Source organism: Ammospiza caudacuta, chromosome 2 (genome assembly GCF_027887145.1).
Source record: "Ammospiza caudacuta isolate bAmmCau1 chromosome 2, bAmmCau1.pri, whole genome shotgun sequence".
NCBI classification, from domain to species: domain Eukaryota; kingdom Metazoa; phylum Chordata; class Aves; order Passeriformes; family Passerellidae; genus Ammospiza; species Ammospiza caudacuta.
Window position 1 is genome coordinate 59,347,691 of NC_080594.1, and position 19,237 is coordinate 59,366,927.

A 19,237-nucleotide genomic window follows, 5' to 3' on the forward strand; every position below is an offset into this window, starting at 1 on the left:
TGCTTGCTGCTTGCTGCACCGTCAAATCACAATTGGCGTTAGGGAAACGTGGCCTCAGTGCCCATAATGCTTCTCAGACCTTCCTGGGCTGATGCTGTCCATGCAGTGATCAGATCTTGCATACCAGTCAAATGCCTCTAGAAAATTTCAAAATGTGTAGAAACTTCCCAAATTTGCACTTGGAGCCAAATTCTAGAGTAGTGATGGTTGTCTCTGCAGTGTGGATCTGCTTGCACAGACTGATGGTGGTGGGGACCACACCAGTGGAGAGGGGTGAATGAAAGAGGGCAGGACCTTTGCTCTGTGGGCTTTCTCTTCACCAGCATCCTCAAACAGGCCATGGCACCTTTCAAACAGGTCCCAGCATTCTCCAAAAGCCCAAAGGAAGGGTCCACCCTTCTAATCTCTGACAGACGCCGTGCAAGAAATGTGAGCAAGTGCAAGGAGTGCAAAGAAGAAAGCAAATTCTGCTGATCCGTCCAGAGACAGGCAGAACACATCCCTGCTCCAGGGCTAATTGCATTCTGGATATGTCCACACATAACCTTTGTACACAGAGGGGGAGACAGGTGTGCATGCATTCACGTACAACTCGGCCAAAGTTGCTCTCTGAGTGTGCTCTCTGTAGGTGGCACTTGGACACCTTCCTCAAGTGCTCAGAAGTTCTGCTTGGAGTGCTCCTGGGACTCTCTTTGATATCCTTTGTTTGCCAAAAATAAAACTTGCCTTGCAAGTGCTCCTTGCTAAGACACTGGCAAATAAGTCAAGGTGTACTGGCAAAAAACCAACATGAGTCGCTTGGACAACGTGTTGTTTGTGTGGTGGTTTATAACAGACCTTCAGGAGGCAGAGCTCATGGAGAAAGTGTTTAAACAGTACAAACACCTCCCCACTTGCCCCAAACCTTGCATACACTATAGCAGCTTTCTCTCTGCTAACCCAGGAGGGCTGACTAGCAAACAGAGTAAAAGAAAAGATTTAATAAATAAAATAGGTTGGCACAACAGAGTCCTCAAACAAGTATTTCCAGCCTTTGCTCATACCTATCAACCATGATTGAAACATACTGCTGAGGTGTGCTTCCTCCCAGGTTAATCCATCATTTTCTAGCACAAGCAGCATCTGATTTTATATTTGAGAATGATGTGAGGGAGAAATTCCAGAACAACAGAAATTTAGACATAGTCCAGATTTTTCCCTCCTGGTGGTTTCATGGGCTGCAAAATTGTTTCCTGAATGAAATAACAGAGGTTGGTTACATTGGCCATGTATGCAAATGATCACAGTGTCCTACAAAGATTAATTGGTTCATGAATAAAGATGAGGAGCTGAGGTGTGCAGGGAGAAATCATTTATCAATTATATGCCTTGGAAAACTGAAAGATGATGCAGCCTTAATGGCTGAATGGGTTTGAAAGGGGCACTTGTAAATTGAGTTCTAATTCTGTTCTGCCACATTCATAATAAAGAGCTGTTACACTAATTGCATCCTTGTGTGGCTCATGAGCAACAGCACTCAGCTGCATTGCACAGTGAGCAACAGAGATCAGAGTTTAGTTAGATTTTAGTCATCTTCTGCCTCATGTGGGAAGGATACTCACTGGTTACCTTTGGCCCCATCAGTAGTGATAATGCACCAAAAAAAGGGCAAGGGCGCATCAGCAATTTTCATGAGATTATTTTGCATTTGCATCTGAATTTAAAGAACCAGAAAGGACAGCACAGACTCACTTGGCTTTTATGTTCTGCTTCAGTCACACACGTGCATCAGCACGATTACCCATCCCTGGAGGGACTCCCTGATTAACTGGAAACAAGAGGATTCTGGATGATCAAAACCATAACAGACTATGCTAATCCTAAACAAGGAAAAAGATCTGAGGGATGTGGTTGCTGATAACAGCTGACCTCTGCTCCTCCTGCCCCTTGGGCGTGCTTGTTAACAGGTGTACTGTTACAAACAGACAGCAGCAGCCTAGCATGGGCTCTAGCACACACTGAAATACAGACTCAGATCTGAGGATCTTGATGAGACTTGTTATTTAAAATCTTGCTGCTGGATACTGTGCAAGCCCCAGGATCAAAGAAGACAGTCACACTTAGGTTACAGCTGAGTATAAGGGAAATCTCATGACACTTGGGTTGCTGAAAACTATAGGAAAAGCAAAGTGACCCCCGACAAAGGGAAGAAATGATGCATCTGACTCCATTGATATCAGAAGGCTAATTCATTACTTTATTATACTATATTATTCTATACTTTACTACACCATATTACACTGAATCTGCACAAGCACTCCACTCCACTCAACTGCACAGAATCTTGCGACTGTCAGCCAACAGTCCCGACACACACGTAGATTCAATTGGTCAAAACACCCACACCAGAATCCAATTACCAATTCTCTTCAGGTAAACAATCTTCCACCATGCATTCCACCTGTGCACAACAAGAGGAGCAGCAATTGAGATAAGAATTGTTTTTTCTTTCTCTGAGGTTCCTCGCTGCTATTCTCAGAAAATATCCTTGGGAAGTTGTGCCTTGCTTTTCTCTGTGAAGAGAAATACAGCCACAGAAAACCAAGGGTGACACTTAGGAGAGTCACTGGACATTACTCAGTGGCACTGCTGCAACTGCTTGAGACCATCTTGCTGCAGCAGTTCAAGAAGTTTGTCCTTTGACTTGCTTTATCTGACAGCTTTTCAAGGTCTGCTCTCTTTCACCAGAAAGAGCAGTCTGCAGGAGCCCAGGCACAGCCCAGCATCCCAGTGTGTGCAAAGGGACCTTGAGCAATGATAGACACCCTGACTTAGCAGGAGCACGAGTGCTGGTCTCTGCTGCTGCCACCATTTTGGGCACTGACATCTTAAAGCACCACACAAAGATGTACCAGAGCCTGGTCTGGCTGAGGTACAGCACCCAGTCTCTGTGCAGGGGACACTGGTGTTACTACATGTGAATGTGCAGAGGGAGAGGAGAGACAGCATCCAGTCAAAAGAGTGAAGACATCTCTTTAGAACTGCCTTTAAAGTGTGATTACATTTTTTAAAGCAGTATAATTATGGCATTAGGAGGCTATATATATTACCAGTCCTAATTCCCAAATGCATATTTTTCAACAAAGAAATCAAGAGAATACTTTATTAATTATCTGCTCTGAAAACCAAGACCTGCTCATCCCTCTTTAAATGAAAGCCTGTGCATATCCCAAAGGGACCCTAAAAGTCAACACAAACCAATACAACTGGAATTGTCCCCCATTAGTACAAGGCCTCTGGTCACATTTGCTATGGCAACACTTGCAAGTATCAGGTCAGCACAGCCCACGGACTACCCAGTGGAGAAGGAATAATTAATCCAAGTGCAGCAAAATCTTTGAACTCTGACAGAATTTTTGACCAAGCAACTCTTCACCAGGGAATGCTGAGTTAGCAGAAGTGAAAAGAGTTGCTGGGAATGATCAGTTTTGATGAATTTCCTAATTAGAGAAAAATAGATTTGTTCAAGAAAGGAGGATTTCAAATCTCCTCAAATTCAACTAAAACCTCACCTTGCAACAGTTTCCAAATTTAGTCTTATTTCCTCCAGGTTTTAAAAACAGTCTGTAGAAATGCAAGTTAATTTTCAATAAAGTAATTTAAATGCCTTAGAAAAAATCAAGCAGCAGTTAAAACTCTCAAAATTAAATGTTTTTATTAACTCAATTGTTTTGACAGTTGTCCTTCATAGTGTTTTTTAAGACTGCATTTTTTCTTCCCAGATAATCTGAGAAATACTTCCCAGGTACTTAGAAGTCCTTGAAGGTTATGAAAAAATTTACTGCTGCAGGTAGAGTTTCCTCAAACACCTTTTTTTTTTCTTTTTCTTGTATGAAATATTTCCTTTGCATTCCAGAAACCAAAAAGCAAGTAGGAAATCAGTAGCTTTCAAACACCATGTGAACAGTCTCTTTGCAATAAACTGGAGAATTTCCTGGAAAAGCCACCAACACTAAAAAAAAAGTCTTAAAACTACTGTTTGTCTAAAATTCTCTTTTTGAGTAGACAATAGAAGGTGTTCCCTTTTCCCACTTAATTAACACTCTAAGACATGTAGAGATATGATCCTTTCCTTTCTTCAGTAAGAGCAACCCAACTCCATCAGCTTTTCAATCTCTTCTGTTAAACCTAGCTCAGCAGATCAAATTTTTTGTCGTATCTGTACACGAAACAATTCCACATGAAAGGGTGTCTGGATGAGCAAGTTTTCTCTCCTGCATTTTATTTTTATTTGACAGCTTCCTTTTGCCTGTGTGAGGAAAGAGCATCTGAACCACTGGTTTAAAAATCAACCCTTCTGGCAGAGCACTGCCCTTACTGGGAATGGCCTCTGTACCTTACCAGAACTTCCTGTTTGTTTGAGCAACATCTAGAAAAGATAAGAACTAAAAAGTCTAGGTAAGGCATCAGTGATTTCACTTCCCATGAGCCTTTCTTTGCCTTTCCTCTTAGTGTCTGGTTTGTGCTTAACTCCAGTTTGGGGATTTTCAGTGTTGGTGTATTTTCACAGAGACATTAACCCCAGCACACCCACTGGGGAGCATGATTCGCCTCTGTTGACTTCAGTCACCTAAAACTCAGCTGCCTGGCTTCTTAGCACAGGGCTGCCCTTCTGAAACAATCAAAGCAAAATGAAAAACACCAACAAAACCAAAACCAAACTCAGGGCTGTGTTTGACTTCCAAAGGCCTGGCTGCCTGCTTAGGTGGAGAATTGGCTCTGATCTACACCACTTCAGAGCTGTTCTAGAGGATGTTCATGGATGCAATCTAGTCTGCATCACCTAACCTTAGCTCCAGGACTTGTTCCCAGGCATTTTTTAGCTGGGGTATAGCTATAATCCTAAGCCACACCTAGAGCATCAAATAATTTCGTTCCCCCATTCACATCCAGGTCTTGGCTCCCTGCTGTCCCCATTACATACATATTGATTCACTCCTCAGTCCTCTTCTGGAATGAATTCCTTCTGGAAGAGGACTTAAACCAGGATAATTATCTGTGTCTTAGTCAAGTTTGGATTTTTTGTTCAAGTATGGAACTGAGATGAAGATCCCTATCTGTTCTGGACATGCCAAATTCACACAGCTCTTCAGCATGTCCTGTATGGACACCTGTGGATACAGATACGAGAAGCAAAATCTTGGGAGCATGCAAAAATTAATAATAATGAGATGAAGAGTCACTTGTACTTTTTTCTTGAAAAGTAACACTTGTGACATCCAGAAGGAAAATACATGGATGTCAAAGCACCACAAAAACATATGTCTCACTTGCTCTTTGTTTTTTCTACTAGCAAATGCCAGGAAAAGGAGGTTTCCTGTTCACAATTTTTCTGTTTGGACTTAACCTCATTGCCACTGCTTTGAACCAGATTCATGCTTGGCTGTGATGCTTTATAAGACAGCTGGATGCACAGCACGCTGCTGGACCTCCACAAATATTAGAGGATCACAAAAGCTTTGTGCTTCCTGTTCTTTCTTATGTCTGTGGTTCGTAGCTGCAATAGAATAAAAGGCTGAGATGACAAAGTGATTTGTCAATATGAAAATGTTCAAAATGTATTTTATCCTCTCCTACATGGACAACATCAATATGAGCAGCACCTCCCCAGGGAGCTCTGTCATATTGACTTAGCCACCAGGAGCTTGGGGTTGAAGTGAGAAGCAATATTAAATTTTAACTACTCTTTAAATAACATTTTAAAAATCAATAATGTGAGTCCTGAACCCTTGTCTTTCCTATTGCATTTGGTTTTGTTGTGAACGTCATGAAGATGAAGCTTTACCTGTTCTTTTTTACCTTTTTTATCTTGGTTCCAGAGAAGCATGCCTTCACTATTCCACGGTAAAGATCTACTGATGCTGCTGGGTGTTCTAGTGTGTGGTGGGTGGGACAGGGAAAGTATTGATGCAAAATAATTCTGAGTTGCATGAGAAAACATTTGTCAAAGGCTGACATATATTTATTGCCCTTGTAATTGGATACGGGGTTCAATTTAACATAAAGATGGTGGGGGAAATGAAATTATTTTAAGTCTTCTTTGCATCCATAAATCCTGTGTTTTTAATCATATGAAGACTACTCTTTTTGGTCTAAGTGCAAATCAATTCTGTTCATTCAGTACTTCTGAATGCTAATAAAGGGCATTTGGAAACTTAATGGGAAAAATAATTTGCTTCATTCGCCTTAAAACAAGATCTTAAATGAATTACTTCTTGAGGTAGAAAGAGAAACCATTTCAGAAAGTGCTAACAATCTGTTTTCTTTCCAAAGCAGCTTTTATGATGGTTTTTCCAGGCATAAATCATTTTTGAATAACCATTTGGTATTTGTACAATGTTTCAGAACCAGCTTTATTGTTACCTATTGATAAACTTCAGAAATGCCCTGAAACCAAATGCTTTCTTAAAAGATGAGAACATATGTCAGAGATGAAGACAGGCAAAGTGCTTGTATTTTCTGCATGTTCCACTGGTTTAAAAACCCGAGATGTTTTAATAAGTAGAACTTACAGGATAAGGTCCTCATGTGATGATTTTAAGCAAAGCTGAACAACCTAGGATTAAATACAACCTGCTCCCATAACTGAAATATCTACACAAATAAAATGTGAATTATTTTTCATATCCCTTCTGTGATTTTGCACCACTCTACAGACTTGTGAGAGGTGAACACCATTGAGTTTATGCCTCAAAAAGAGGATCTTTCCTCTCCTTTTGTGTTGCAATAATATTTTGTTGTGGATTGTTATGCAGGTGGGAGGGTTAAAGTAGGGGGGGAAACAAATGTGGGTTTAGGTGAATTCAGTGGAACAATATTGCTCTGTGCTACTTGAAGATTTATTTATTTCATGTTTAAATAGAACACTGAATATCTGACTCTCAAAGAAGAATATGGTGTTTCCCACTGGAAAGCAGGAGCCTAATCCCCCCAGCCCCAGTTATGAAAATGGCTAAAAGAATGGAATTTTTGACCAGATGGAATTTTTACACAGCTTTGTGTAGGAACAAGTCCCCTTCACCTTTCTGTACTGCTAGTGGGAAAAAATATGTGTATTTGGAAGGCAATTCATGTCAGGTTAGCACACACCTGAAATAAATTGCCTTCTAAATACACATATTTTAAATTAGCTCACATCTAAATTAGCTCAGGTTAATCCAACCCCTAAAGCACCTGTTTCTTTATTAAAAGAGTGCCTAGCTCAGATGAAGATATCAAACCCATCTAAGATTAATTGAAGTGTAACTTACTCACATACAGGGTAAGATCTGAGTAAGGTAGTGTGGGGATGGCAGCTGGACTTCTACCAAGAGGAAAAAGGGAAGGGAAAAAGAATGGGAAACAGGGACAGAGCCCAATGGGTCTCTGGCAGAACACTGGAAGAAGGAATGAGAAGGCTTTTTTCAAGGACAAACTGAAAGCAGTCAGGGAAGAGGGCATGAGAACAGAGAGAAAAGAGGTCCAGCTGTACAGGGGCAGCAGGCAGGGCCAGGAAGCTGGGAGGGCTGATTCTGTGCTTGGTATAAGGGTAATAATTAAAGCTTTTGTCTGGGTGTTTTCTACAAAGAATGGGAAAGAAGAGGGTACAATGCCAAATCAAAGCAGAGGAACTGAGAAGGGCAACAAGTACACTTTTGGCAGTTAATACTTGCCACACTGAAGTGCAGGGGCAGAATTTTGATCAGCTTATTCAGTGTATTCAGGTCTTATCACAAGAGCTAGGGAGGAATTGTAACACCTGTTCAGTACTTACCACACTGGGATGAAATAGCTGTGCAACAAACCGTGGGGTACAAGTACACATCAGCTTCCCCACTATGGTGCTCTCAGGCTGGGGGAATCATGCAATGAAACCAGATGCAGGAGGCCTTTTCTTGGCTCCTGTGTGAAAAGACACCCTCAGCTATGAGAAGACATTCATTTTTAAAGTAGCCTCAAACACACACTTCAGAGTGCACTAAAGAAATAGGCAAGCTGCCCACCTTGCCTATCCCTGATTGTTTTTTGATGTTCTGTCAAATGATGGTGGAGGCAAAAATAGAGTTGGCATGTTTTTGGTTCTGCATGAGAAACAACAGTGATTGCTTGGAGCCTGGCTAAAAGTAAAGATGAATCACCTGGTTGCCAGATGCTGTCAGGTTTCCGCTTGAAATCAGTCACAGCAACAAGCTGTGACAATCATGTTATGCTGCTTGAAAACCTCAGTTTTGAGAGCCTTGCCTGTTTTCTTTTCAGGACAGTCTTTGCAGACAGAGCTGGTGGGGACTTTGATCGTGTTTGATCTGGTTTATACAGTGCCACCAGCTGCACGTGATTAGATGGCTGAGAGCCACCCCAGCCCAGGAAATGGAAAGAGGGGTCTGACACTCCTGAGTCACCGTCTTCTACACACACTAATTATTTTAATTACCCATCCAATGCAATTTTTTACTACATGACTTGCAGTACACTGATGATCAGGACTCAATGCAGAGTGCTGGTTTTTTTTTCTTTCCAGAAAGTGAATTTCACTTCTGTCACCAACAGTGGCATCAGGCATGGAGTAGCTTGGAAGCACCATGTCATGGACAGCATGTCCAGACCATGGTTTTCAAATAGAAAGGGAATAAAAGTTACTGGGGAAAGATGGGGAGGACAGAGGTGCAGACCATCTGAAACAATACCAGCAGAGGGACACAAATGAGGAGACCAGAAAAACTTGACTAAAGTAGGAATGCACATCTACAAAACATCATGTTTGACTTTTGCCAAACCTGTGAGGGCTTTTGGCAGACTGGGAGGGCTGATGTCTCTGCTGAATGGTGGCTGAGAAACTCAGGGGACCATAGGAGAGCCATCTTCCTGTTCTCAGGTAGTTTTCAGCTGCTGCTGCTGCACTGTGGGTTAGCTGGGGTTGGTGGCTGTGGTGCTGGTGCCAGCTCTCAGGAGCAATCTCAGTGTTCAGCAGTAAATATTGGCTACCAAAGCCCTGCACCGTCTCTTTCATGGATTTTGATGACTGGTAGATGCAGAGGCTGGAACCAGATTCAGCATCTTCACTATTGAAGTGTCTCTGGGTTCATGGCACCCAAGCCAGGGAAGATGAGGGAGGCCAAGCCTGCTTCTTCCCTTTTGCATGAACTGGAGCTGTTCCAAGGACCTGTGCTTCACCTAAATACCCTTGTTTTTCAGGGATGAAGTTTTGTGGGCTCTCCCACAAACTGATGAACAAGTTGAAGCTCTTCAGGATTTACTGAACACCACTGAGGTAAACAGATTATTCTGTCTCTCTGAACTCTAAGCCAGATTTTCCCCCCAAATGCCCTAATACGTCTTCTCCCTCACAAGAAAGATATAGCCCACTTCCATTTATTTGTTCTAATACATCAGCTCAGGAAATGCTTGGTTTTAATTTCTCACTACCTTCTGGTTTACATGTATTTACATAATATCTCAGTAATTAATTATATCGGAGCTCATATCTCTGCAATTGATTTTGTGTATTAAGGCACTGCAAAACTGGGAAAACACCAACACACAGTAAGTAGAAAAACATTTGCTAGGGAGCCTCAGCACTTTTGACCATGTGATCATGACCTATATATGGCTTGCACACCTTTGAAGATCAGGACTGGATTTTTGTGGTATTGTTTTAAAGGTAGCATCTAGAAGATAAAAATATCTTAAATAATACTTTTGTATTATTATTACTTCCATCTTTCATTAGATAAAGGAGTATTTGATTTAAGTGAGACTTCTCTTTTCTCACCCAATCACACCCTCCCAGGTTGAAGTCAACACTGCAACAAAAGTGTAACAATTTCTTCAATCCACATAATTTACAGGATGATTGAGGATGGGTTTCATATGACTAAGAGCTTTTAAAGGTGTCTACACCCAGTCTTTCTCTGTCTCTCTTGGCTTCTATTCATTTTATGCCCACTCCAAAATCCTTCTGCTGTCCCCACTAGCATCTTCTAATCCTTCCCTTAAGTTCTCAGTAACATTTTGATAACCTTGCTCTTTTCCACCTTCAAAAGTCAAGTCACATATACATCTCTTTTTCTGTACCAATATAAACCTCTGCTCCTCCATCTTTTATTTACTGCTGTCATTCTTCACTTTCTTGTACAAGCAGCCCCAAGAAGTCAGGAAGAAGAACTGCAGTACATTCAATGTGAGAGGGCTTGTGGTGTTTTATTCCAAGTCATTTATGGGAATATGCCAACCAAATATTTTTCATGGGTTATAAACCAGACAATTTGTTTCCATTACTATAAATTGAGGAAGCTATAAGAAAAGAATAGAAAGGGAAAGGGTAGACACAAACAGTAACTCCCAACCAATTTTAATGGTTACCATTTATTGTTCAAACAATATTCCTTGTGCAGCTGAACCATAAAGGAAAAAAACAAACCCTATTGTCTGGTGGCTTCATACTGTATGCCCCAAAAATTCATCCAATAATTATGCTGACTTTTTCCACACTCCAAATTTATGCCTAATTTACTGCTAACTGTCACCCCCAGATCCTTCTGTATTATTGGTTCTGAAGTTTCAGTCTTTTATGGAATATGCTGGCTTCTGATTTTATTATTGTAAAATATTTAATTTTACAAAGAACAATCTCATTTTCTTACTTTTTTCCAATTTCTAATCTCTGTATTGCTTCTTCAACTTGACTTATATTCAAACTCCTTCTGGCACTCATTTCCTCGCTGATCAAAGTCATCAGAGAATACAATAACTACAAAGACTGGTCTGATCTTCATTAATTCTCCAAATACCCTCAGGGAAAATAACTCTCAGCAGACTTGAAAACATGTAATATAATAACCAGCTAAATATATCTATTATACTAGAAATACTATCTTAGAAAAGGTTACGTTCTTGCCTTTGTTCTTGATTTATGAATTTCTGTGCAGAAGTCATTATAAACCTTTCTTTCTACACACATTTCACTTCCAGAAGTAGCAGAATGCTACACATCACAAGGAACACTAAACTGCTTGTTACAAGGAGTCTCTTAAATTGAAAACATATGCTTTGATTGTTTTCAAAATGCTCATTAAATGTTAGTAAGAATATTTTTTCTTTCCTCAGTTAAAAAAAAATAAAATGTTTTTGGAAACTTTGTAGGTCATTCTCTGGCAACCTGTTGTGGTTGAAAACATCCAGAAGGACAGAGAAGTCCATTTCTATGTCAGGGCATCCAGCATAAATAGCATAAAATCTCAGTTAAGGCAACTGGCCATCCAACACAAGTATGTATTTTTTATTTGTTGTCATGAAAGATTCTTTAAAGTTGTTTGTCATTTATTTAACAGGAGGTTGTGCTCTTCCTTTGTTATTCAGAGTCTTGATGGGAGATGTTCAAGGAATTATTGAAAAACAGACTGTCAATGACACAGTCAATGCTCGTGGATCTTCCTCATACTATGAAAACTACCATTCAATGCAAGAAGTAAGCTGTTTTTGTTGTCAACATCTGTAGATGCAAAGGATGAAATTTGTCTCATGGTTGAGAATGGATATAAAGGGAAAGAAATCATCAGCAGTTAATAATTACCACTGCATTGCACAACAATTAAGAGTCTATTTATTGTAATGCCTTCATAGAGATAGAAAGAAGCACCAGACAAAATCTCTCATACGTGTATTGACTCAAACTGTCATTCAAAGGCAGTAAACAGAGAAGCAAAATGAAGTCACAAAACAAACATGTAAATATTTAAAACATGAAATCAATAACAATTTAAACAAATAGAACTAAACAGGAATTTTAGGGCTACATTTGGACTGTGTTGTGACTGCATCTTACCATTGTTTTTAACAAAAATTAGAGTCAGGCATGTGGTAGGTGGCTTAAATCATTAGTTTTTCCTTTCCATCAGATAAAAATTTTGGAAGGTAGAATGAATTTAAATCTAGACTACTTTCAGGGAGGAAGTAAAAAGTAGATCCACTTACTAACTTCACCCTTGCAGATATACCGTTGGATGGAGGCAATAGTGAAAGTCCATTCTGATCTCCTCCAGAAAATATATATTGGATCATCCTATGAAAAGCGACCGCTTTATGTTCTGAAGGTACACCTGTGACTTACTGCAAAAACTTTCCAAGTACTACTGTAAGCAAATGATGGGGTTTGGCCAGGACATTTCCTTAAATCTATACCTACATTCTTATTTTTTGTGATTTTTAGAAGTCCTAAGTTGTTCTAGCAAGATGCATTCTGTTGCAAACGCATTTGACCAGATTAGGTTCCTCTCTGGTTCAAAGGAAGTTACCACATCTAGGCCATCATGCAAAGGCATGAAATACTGGATACCCTCCTCTGTTGATGTTGAAGCCAATCTAGTTTGTTGCCCTGCCCAGCTGATGGCAGACTCCCCTGACCTGAGCTCTTGCTCTAGTCTTGGTGCCTGTGTTGGGATTCTGCAGGCAGCCTGAATGGCTCTGACTGTATGTAAATGTAACCTGGCCCAGGATCGGTCTGAGCTCTCCTTACAAGACAGATGCTTCTTCTTCCATCTTGGTTACATTTTCACTTCCACTTTTATGTGGTACCCTTTCCAGTAGTGACATTTGAATGCAATGTCTCTTTTGTCAGATTTCTAAAAGCAAGGAAAAATCAAAAAATGCCATATGGATTGACTGTGGTATCCACGCTAGAGAATGGATTTCTCCTGCTTTTTGCCTGTGGTTCATAGGTCATGTGAGTACACAATCACATCTGATTACTGTTTTCAAAGCAAAGCAAAAAATCTTGATGCCATTTACCTTTGTCCAATTGCATCCATAAAGCCTTAATCCATTTACTCCAACACATGATATTTATGTCTAAGCTGCAAGCATAGCAGTGTGTGTGTGTGTGTGTGTGTGTGTGTGTGTGTGTGTGTGTGCGCGCCAGTAGATAAGGGTATGTGTGTGTGAGAGAAACAGAAAGTCATTGGGAGCAAATGCAAAGGAGCTCAAACATATGATCAAGCAAGAAAGAAACCTCAAAGTATGTGCAGCAAATTCAGCAGAGACATTTATTGCTGTGAGTGGTCAGCGATGGAGAAGGCATGCCAGGAAAAGCATGTGTTTGGTAATCTGCGAGGGCCATGTCTGTGCTGCCCTGTGGATTGCAGCAGTGCTCTTGTCTCCGAGTCACGCAGCACATGGTGACTTGTGTCCATGTTACTGCAACTGGCACTGCCTGGGCAGTCAGAAGACACACAGGGTGAGCTCAAGCTGTCCTACAACCCTTGGTGTTGCTCTACATGCCTTCCTAGAGCAATAGGTACCCCACACCTGGCTGCTCCAGACATGGCACAGCTCCACAGCAGCAATCCACTGGCTGTGATGCATCACCTACTCCTGTGTCTGCTGCCACTGCTTCTCCTGACTCCATGCTTTTCATTTGTGCTCCTGCTTTTTTTCTGGATCTGCAGGGAAAAAGGCCACATAAGCCACGTTCTTCTTCAGGTATTATCCCTAGTGACACCCTCATGTCAGACCTCCAGAACACGACCAACCACATCCAGCTGTAGTACCAGTTCATGGATACTAGAAAATCACTGATGGGTTGAGCTGGTAGATTAAACACTGATGGCATGGGCTTAGGTCAACCAGCCTTGATGTGGCTGGTTTTGTTGGCATTTGTCTGTGGGCCACAGACAAATAGGCACATCTATCTTTAGTATCTACAAAATACTAAAGATATTTATTATTATCTTTATAATCTACAAGGATTATAAGGTCTATTATATCTACACTGCTCAGGAGATGGAACAAAGCTGCACCAAAAGAAACAACATCCACAGTTTACAACTGCATTTTAAAATACATTGCCTTGGTCTTTTTGAACTTAAGGCATCTTTACTCAACTCCTTATGCTGAGCTGCTGACCCAGTCCCTGGGATGGACCAGGAAAAGGCTCCTGAGCCTTTCTGGCCCAGACAAGGTTGCCCATTTTGCTCAGTTAATGTTCTGAGATATAATTTATTATTACTTTTTCACAAAAGCAAAGTTCACAGTAAAAATAAACTAGATGACACTGAGACTTCACAGTCACCAGTACTGTAGTCAGAGGAACAACATAGATGAGTCCTTGAAGCATGAATTATGATTTGGCCATGATGGAGCTAAATAATGTGGATGATGATGATAACAATAATAACAATAAAAATATAATAAATTTATTTATTTTTGTTATCAATCACAACTATAAAATCTCAATGCCTAAAATATTTGAAAGGATATTTCAGGAATTAGGGACAAATACATCTGAATGTACCTTGTGACCCACTGATAGTCCCAGCTTGCAAGGTTCCACTGGATATAAATGCATTTGCCCTTTTCATGCTGCTCCCAATAATTACCAGCTGTGCTGTCATTTTGCCAGTGACATGTCCCTGCAGCATTTTTCAGAGGTAACAAGCCGAACATTTAGGTTCTCCATTCCTTTGATCTAATTTACGTGGTTTAAATTCAAATTTTGTTTCTGTATCTCTTCATGAAGCAATGTTTTTAAATCTGACATTAATACACATCTACAAACAGGCACTAAAATCATCAGTTCTCCCTAGCAAATCCTAGGCATTCTTTATAATAGGTCCACTTTTTATAATTTAATTTTGTCGTTAAGATTGTAGAAAGATTGACATTTCTCATTTAGTCAAAGGAAGCCCATTGCCTGAGGATAACTAGGAAGGATTTAAAATGAAAAAAGGTGATCTAAGTAAGGCATGAAGAAAAAACAAGGATGATGAAGGACTTAGTCTATTCTAATAGTAACAAACTCACTCATCTAGATTAAAATTTATTTCTTTGTCAAGGACCAACAACCAGGTTCAACATCACTAAAGCCTTCAAAATAAGCCGTGAGGCAAAATTAGCAATGTACATCATACTGACTCTTGTCACATAGTTGCATTAAACTCACAATGCAACCAGAATAAATAATATAATGTATGGCAGCCATTTGAAGTATTACTTGTTATTTTGGAGCTTGCTGTATTTTGGGCAGGAGGGAGGGTTTCTATTACTTACACAGGCAGCAAAAGCTCAAACTTTCCTATTAATAGGCTTCATTTCTGTCTCATGACCACCCACTAACACTAAAGAACTGCAGTGTCTCTGACTGACTGTGTCAATTTTTCCCCGTGGCACTTCTGAGCAGAGAGCTACTTTGCTATTTAACCATTTCCATGATGAGCCTTATCAGACTCAGGTAGTCTGCTCTGATAATTGCACAATTATTTTACACCTGCCACCAGGTACCTTTGCAGGAAAGTAAGAAAAATAACAATTACAAATGCTCTTAATATGTTTCCCCTGTGCTTTACAGGCAATCCATGTGCGTGAGAGAGATCGGACCATGACAACGCTTCTGGAGCACTTTGATTTCTACGTCATGCCTGTGATAAATGTGGATGGCTATGCGTACACGTGGAGCCACCCCTCTGTATGTAGCCCTTTTTTGAAAGGTTGTTCAAGGTACTGATTTGCTACTTATGGGGATTATCATTGTGCATGGTTAGGGCATAGTTATCATCCTGAAACTGCACACCCCAAACTCTTCTTCTGTGCTTGGAATTTCTGCATCTTTCCCCACAGAAGGTTTGATTTATGCTCCTAAACTCACATGCCTGGCCAAACAGTATGTCTTCTGCCCTCCTTCCACAGTCCAAATTCCATTGAGATCAGAATGTGATCATTTCAGATCCTTCCCAACATTTCCTTTTATCACCCAGCCTTGCTGGCAAGCAGACTGGTTTTAGAATCTTCCTCGGTCCTCACTAGCACAGGACTGTAGAGGCCCATGTGGGAAGTCACACTTAACTAATCAGTGAGGTGGTGCATTGACTTTTCCAGCACTTTCCTCTGAACATGTGTTGTGTGTCTCTTTCCACAGAATCGACTGTGGAGGAAAAGCCGCTCCTCACATGGTAACAGCAAGTGCATCGGTACTGACATGAACAGGAATTTTGATGCACACTGGTGTGGTAGGACATAATTTTCTTCCTATTGTACCCCTGCCTCACTTTTGGCCATTAAAATTTTTGATTTTGAAAACATTTTCATGTACTGTTCCGTGAAGTTAGTACAAAGACAAATGCAGCTATCTGTTATGAACCAGTGACAACTTTCCCAGCTTTAGGTAATTGTTTCTGGGACTCAGGATTTTTCATCCTCAGATGACACACCATGGAATAACCTCTTCCCAGCCCAACAGAGCTCCTTGCATCACACCATGACACACCTTGAGGAGGCTGTTTGTGGGTAGAAAGAAAAAGAGAAGAGGTGGCCCTTGCCATGTCACCCAAGGCCTATTGCACCATCCAGCTGCTCCACTGTGGTGTACAAACTAATCAGCTCAGTCATCCTTCCATAATGCCTAGCCGACCAAGATTTTTTAGCCCTTTGTGATTCTTATGAAGATTATATCATATTTAATACTGCAGGCACTTTAGTACTTGACAAGTTTTTTTCAGCCTGCAGAATAGCTGTCTATGTTACCCTATAGATCAGATCTAACTTCACTCAGGGCTGACACTAAAGTCCTGTAATGGATTTCAGTCATTGTAGCCCATTGCTAAACCATCCATGGTGGTTATATCAAGAAAAACGCACATTTTTTTCCCTAAAGATCCTGAGTGCTTCCAGAAAGTTATTTGGTCTTATTGTGAAGACAGAAGTGGTGAATCCTATTTGTCTTCTTGATAATTTGTTTCAGCGTCAATTTTTCTTAAAAATTTTCATTTTTATTTGTTTCTTCAGCTTCCCATTGGGAGTTTGCTTTCCCACAAGATTAAATAATCATGTAGAATTGCCTTTTTCTGTAGTATTCTAGATTTTAAGATGCGATCTCACAATCATGTGATCATTTTAAATGAAGCATATTCATCCTCTCCTCTAAGACTTCTTATCCAGTCACTGAATACTTTTTTTTTTTTACATCTTCTTCTTGATTGTTTGTAAGAGCACAGTAGGTGAGAAATCCTGGAAGGCTTGCAGAGATTTCTACAAGCATGAGAATTCTTTCCATAGCATGGTGGAATCCACGATTTCTTGTGTACTAGCACCTTACTCTGCTCTTTCATTTCATACTCTTGCAGTTTTCATGAACAGAAATGCAGAAGTGAAGAAGTAAAGGAGTAAAACTGTGCACTTTTATTTTTTTGGTTAAAGGTCCAGGAGCATCTCACTTTGAATGCCACGAGACATACTGTGGACCCTACCCAGAGTCTGAGCCTGAAGTGAAAGCAGTGGCTCGCTTTATCAGAGACCACAAGGACACCATTAAAGCCTACATCACCATGCACTCCTACTCCCAGCTGGTGCTGTTTCCATATTCTTACACTACGAACAAAAGCAAGGACCACGAAGAGCTGGTAAGTCCTCCCACCTCCTGAAGTTTCACACTTATTCCAGAACTATTCACCCAGCTTGGTCAGTCTTGTAATGAAGGAGTCACTGTGCTGGGAAGATCAAGAATTAGGAAATGACATTTTTCTTGATGTTCTTAACAAATTTAAAAAGTCTGGGCTGGTCTAGTAGTGTGCAAGTCAGCAAGCTGCTTCTGAAAGCTACAGAAAAATGAAAATATTTATTCCAGATTGATTATACATCAACAACATCTAAGATATTGAAGGTGCTGCTAGAAGAGCAGAGTCCTGTTGTTCTGGACATCTTGAAAAGATATATATGTGCAAATTCTTCATTATGTTTTATGGTTTATATAAACTCTGAAATTAATTGGGAGTGTGACTCTCGAAAACACCTTTTACATACCTAAGCAATGAGGTATTCTGGTGGATACTGGCTACTTTTATTAAGGCTTTTGTTTAAGGGATATTTATACAAAATTACTGGTAGGATGGAAAATATATCCTGCATATGTAGAATTTTACTTTCTTGAGCCACCAAATGACACAGCACAAACTCTCATTGAAAACAGTGGAGTTCAAAACAGAACAGTTGCTCTTTCCCTGTAAAGCAGAGAGGTGCACTGATTCTGGGCATTTCAGTCTTCTTCATGGCTTAACAGTAGGGTTCTCACAATTAAAACATTTTCCTGACACATTTGTCAATATTACTTAAATAAAGAGTGACTTAAGTACTGTGGCAGAAAAGAAAAAATATGAGATGAATGAGAACAAATGGTTTGACAACAGTTTACTGCCAGAAGTGGGGATAAGGTCCCATCTATACTTTTTATCTGTCTACAGCAGAAATAAAATCTGTAGCATGGGCATATGCTGAAAACTTTTACCACATTCAGTGGGTTTTCTGGAACCTTTTATATGATTATTTAACTAGTGTGAAATCCTGAGCATGCTGTAAGTAAATTCTAACTGCGTACATTTTATCTATTGTCACACAGCCTTAAAGATAATAATGTTTTGTTTAATTTCAGGAAAGTCTGGCACAGAAAGCAGCTAAAGCTATAAAGAGGACAACTTGGAAAACTTACAGACCTGGTGCTGGTGCACAAACAATCTGTAAGTATGACTTTATGGCAATGAAAGTCATGACAATATATCCTCTCTAGGATCAGAAGACAGCTTTTGAACAGAAAAAGTTCTGCTTTCAGGCAATTTTTCTGTTTTCCTTTCCTCACATAGATTTAGCTCCTGGAGGATCTGACGACTGGGCTTACGATCTTGGCATTAAATATTCTTTTACCTTTGAGCTTCGTGACACAGGAACTTACGGATTTTTGCTTCCTCCTCGAGAAATCAAGCCAACTTGCTTAGAAGCCCTTTCTGCTGTCAAAGAGATAGCTCAACACGTTCTACAAAATTTGTGATTTTGAATATAATTTATTCCAGCATGACTGAACTTAGTTACTCTCAAACATGCAATAAAAAAAAAGCTTGCTCCTTTATTAAAATTATTTGTACATAGGCAAAACCCCAGAATGACTGCACCCCTTGTATTTTAGAACATATCAGTTTTTTTCAGCCATACTTATATACCTGTCTCTATAAGAGTAGCTCACTGCACCACAAGTATAATAGAGAGTAGTGTAAGCGGGAAAAGGCACACATGTCCCACTAGATGGTGGGAATTCCAGGTGAAAGGGTCTCTGACTCCCTCCACAGAAGAGATTGCCTCATTTAGGTCACTTGTGTTATTACAGGATTTGGTTACAACAGAACAGCCCCATTTGCACAGCAAGGCGGGGACACACGAGTGGCCAAACCAGCGAGCGGCAGTGCCCAGA

At 40.3% G+C, this 19,237-nt stretch overlaps 1 protein-coding gene across 1 annotated transcript; it reads left to right on the forward strand.

Moving 5' to 3' along the window:
* The first annotated feature begins 5,786 nt into the window (after positions 1 to 5,786).
* Positions 5,787 to 18,885, forward strand: CPB2 (carboxypeptidase B2). Its single transcript, XM_058799893.1, has 11 exons — positions 5,787 to 5,883; positions 9,211 to 9,286; positions 11,158 to 11,282; positions 11,374 to 11,482; positions 12,006 to 12,107; positions 12,632 to 12,736; positions 15,356 to 15,472; positions 15,923 to 16,013; positions 17,200 to 17,402; positions 18,428 to 18,512; positions 18,636 to 18,885. The coding sequence occupies exons 1-11, from the start codon at positions 5,807 to 5,809 to the stop codon at positions 18,818 to 18,820; spliced, it is 1,275 nt and encodes a 424-aa protein (XP_058655876.1). The 5' UTR covers positions 5,787 to 5,806; the 3' UTR covers positions 18,821 to 18,885.
* The last annotated feature ends 352 nt before the right edge of the window (positions 18,886 to 19,237 follow it).

Coding starts and splice junctions, on each gene's coding strand:
- CPB2 (XM_058799893.1), top strand. CDS start 5,807: ATGAAGATGAAGCTTTACCTGTTCTTTTTTACCTTTTTTATCTTGGTT. Junction 11,283..11,373: donor CAACTGGCCATCCAACACAA/GTATGTATTTTT, acceptor TTTGTTATTCAG/AGTCTTGATGGGAGATGTTC. Junction 12,737..15,355: donor GCCTGTGGTTCATAGGTCAT/GTGAGTACACAA, acceptor TGTGCTTTACAG/GCAATCCATGTGCGTGAGAG.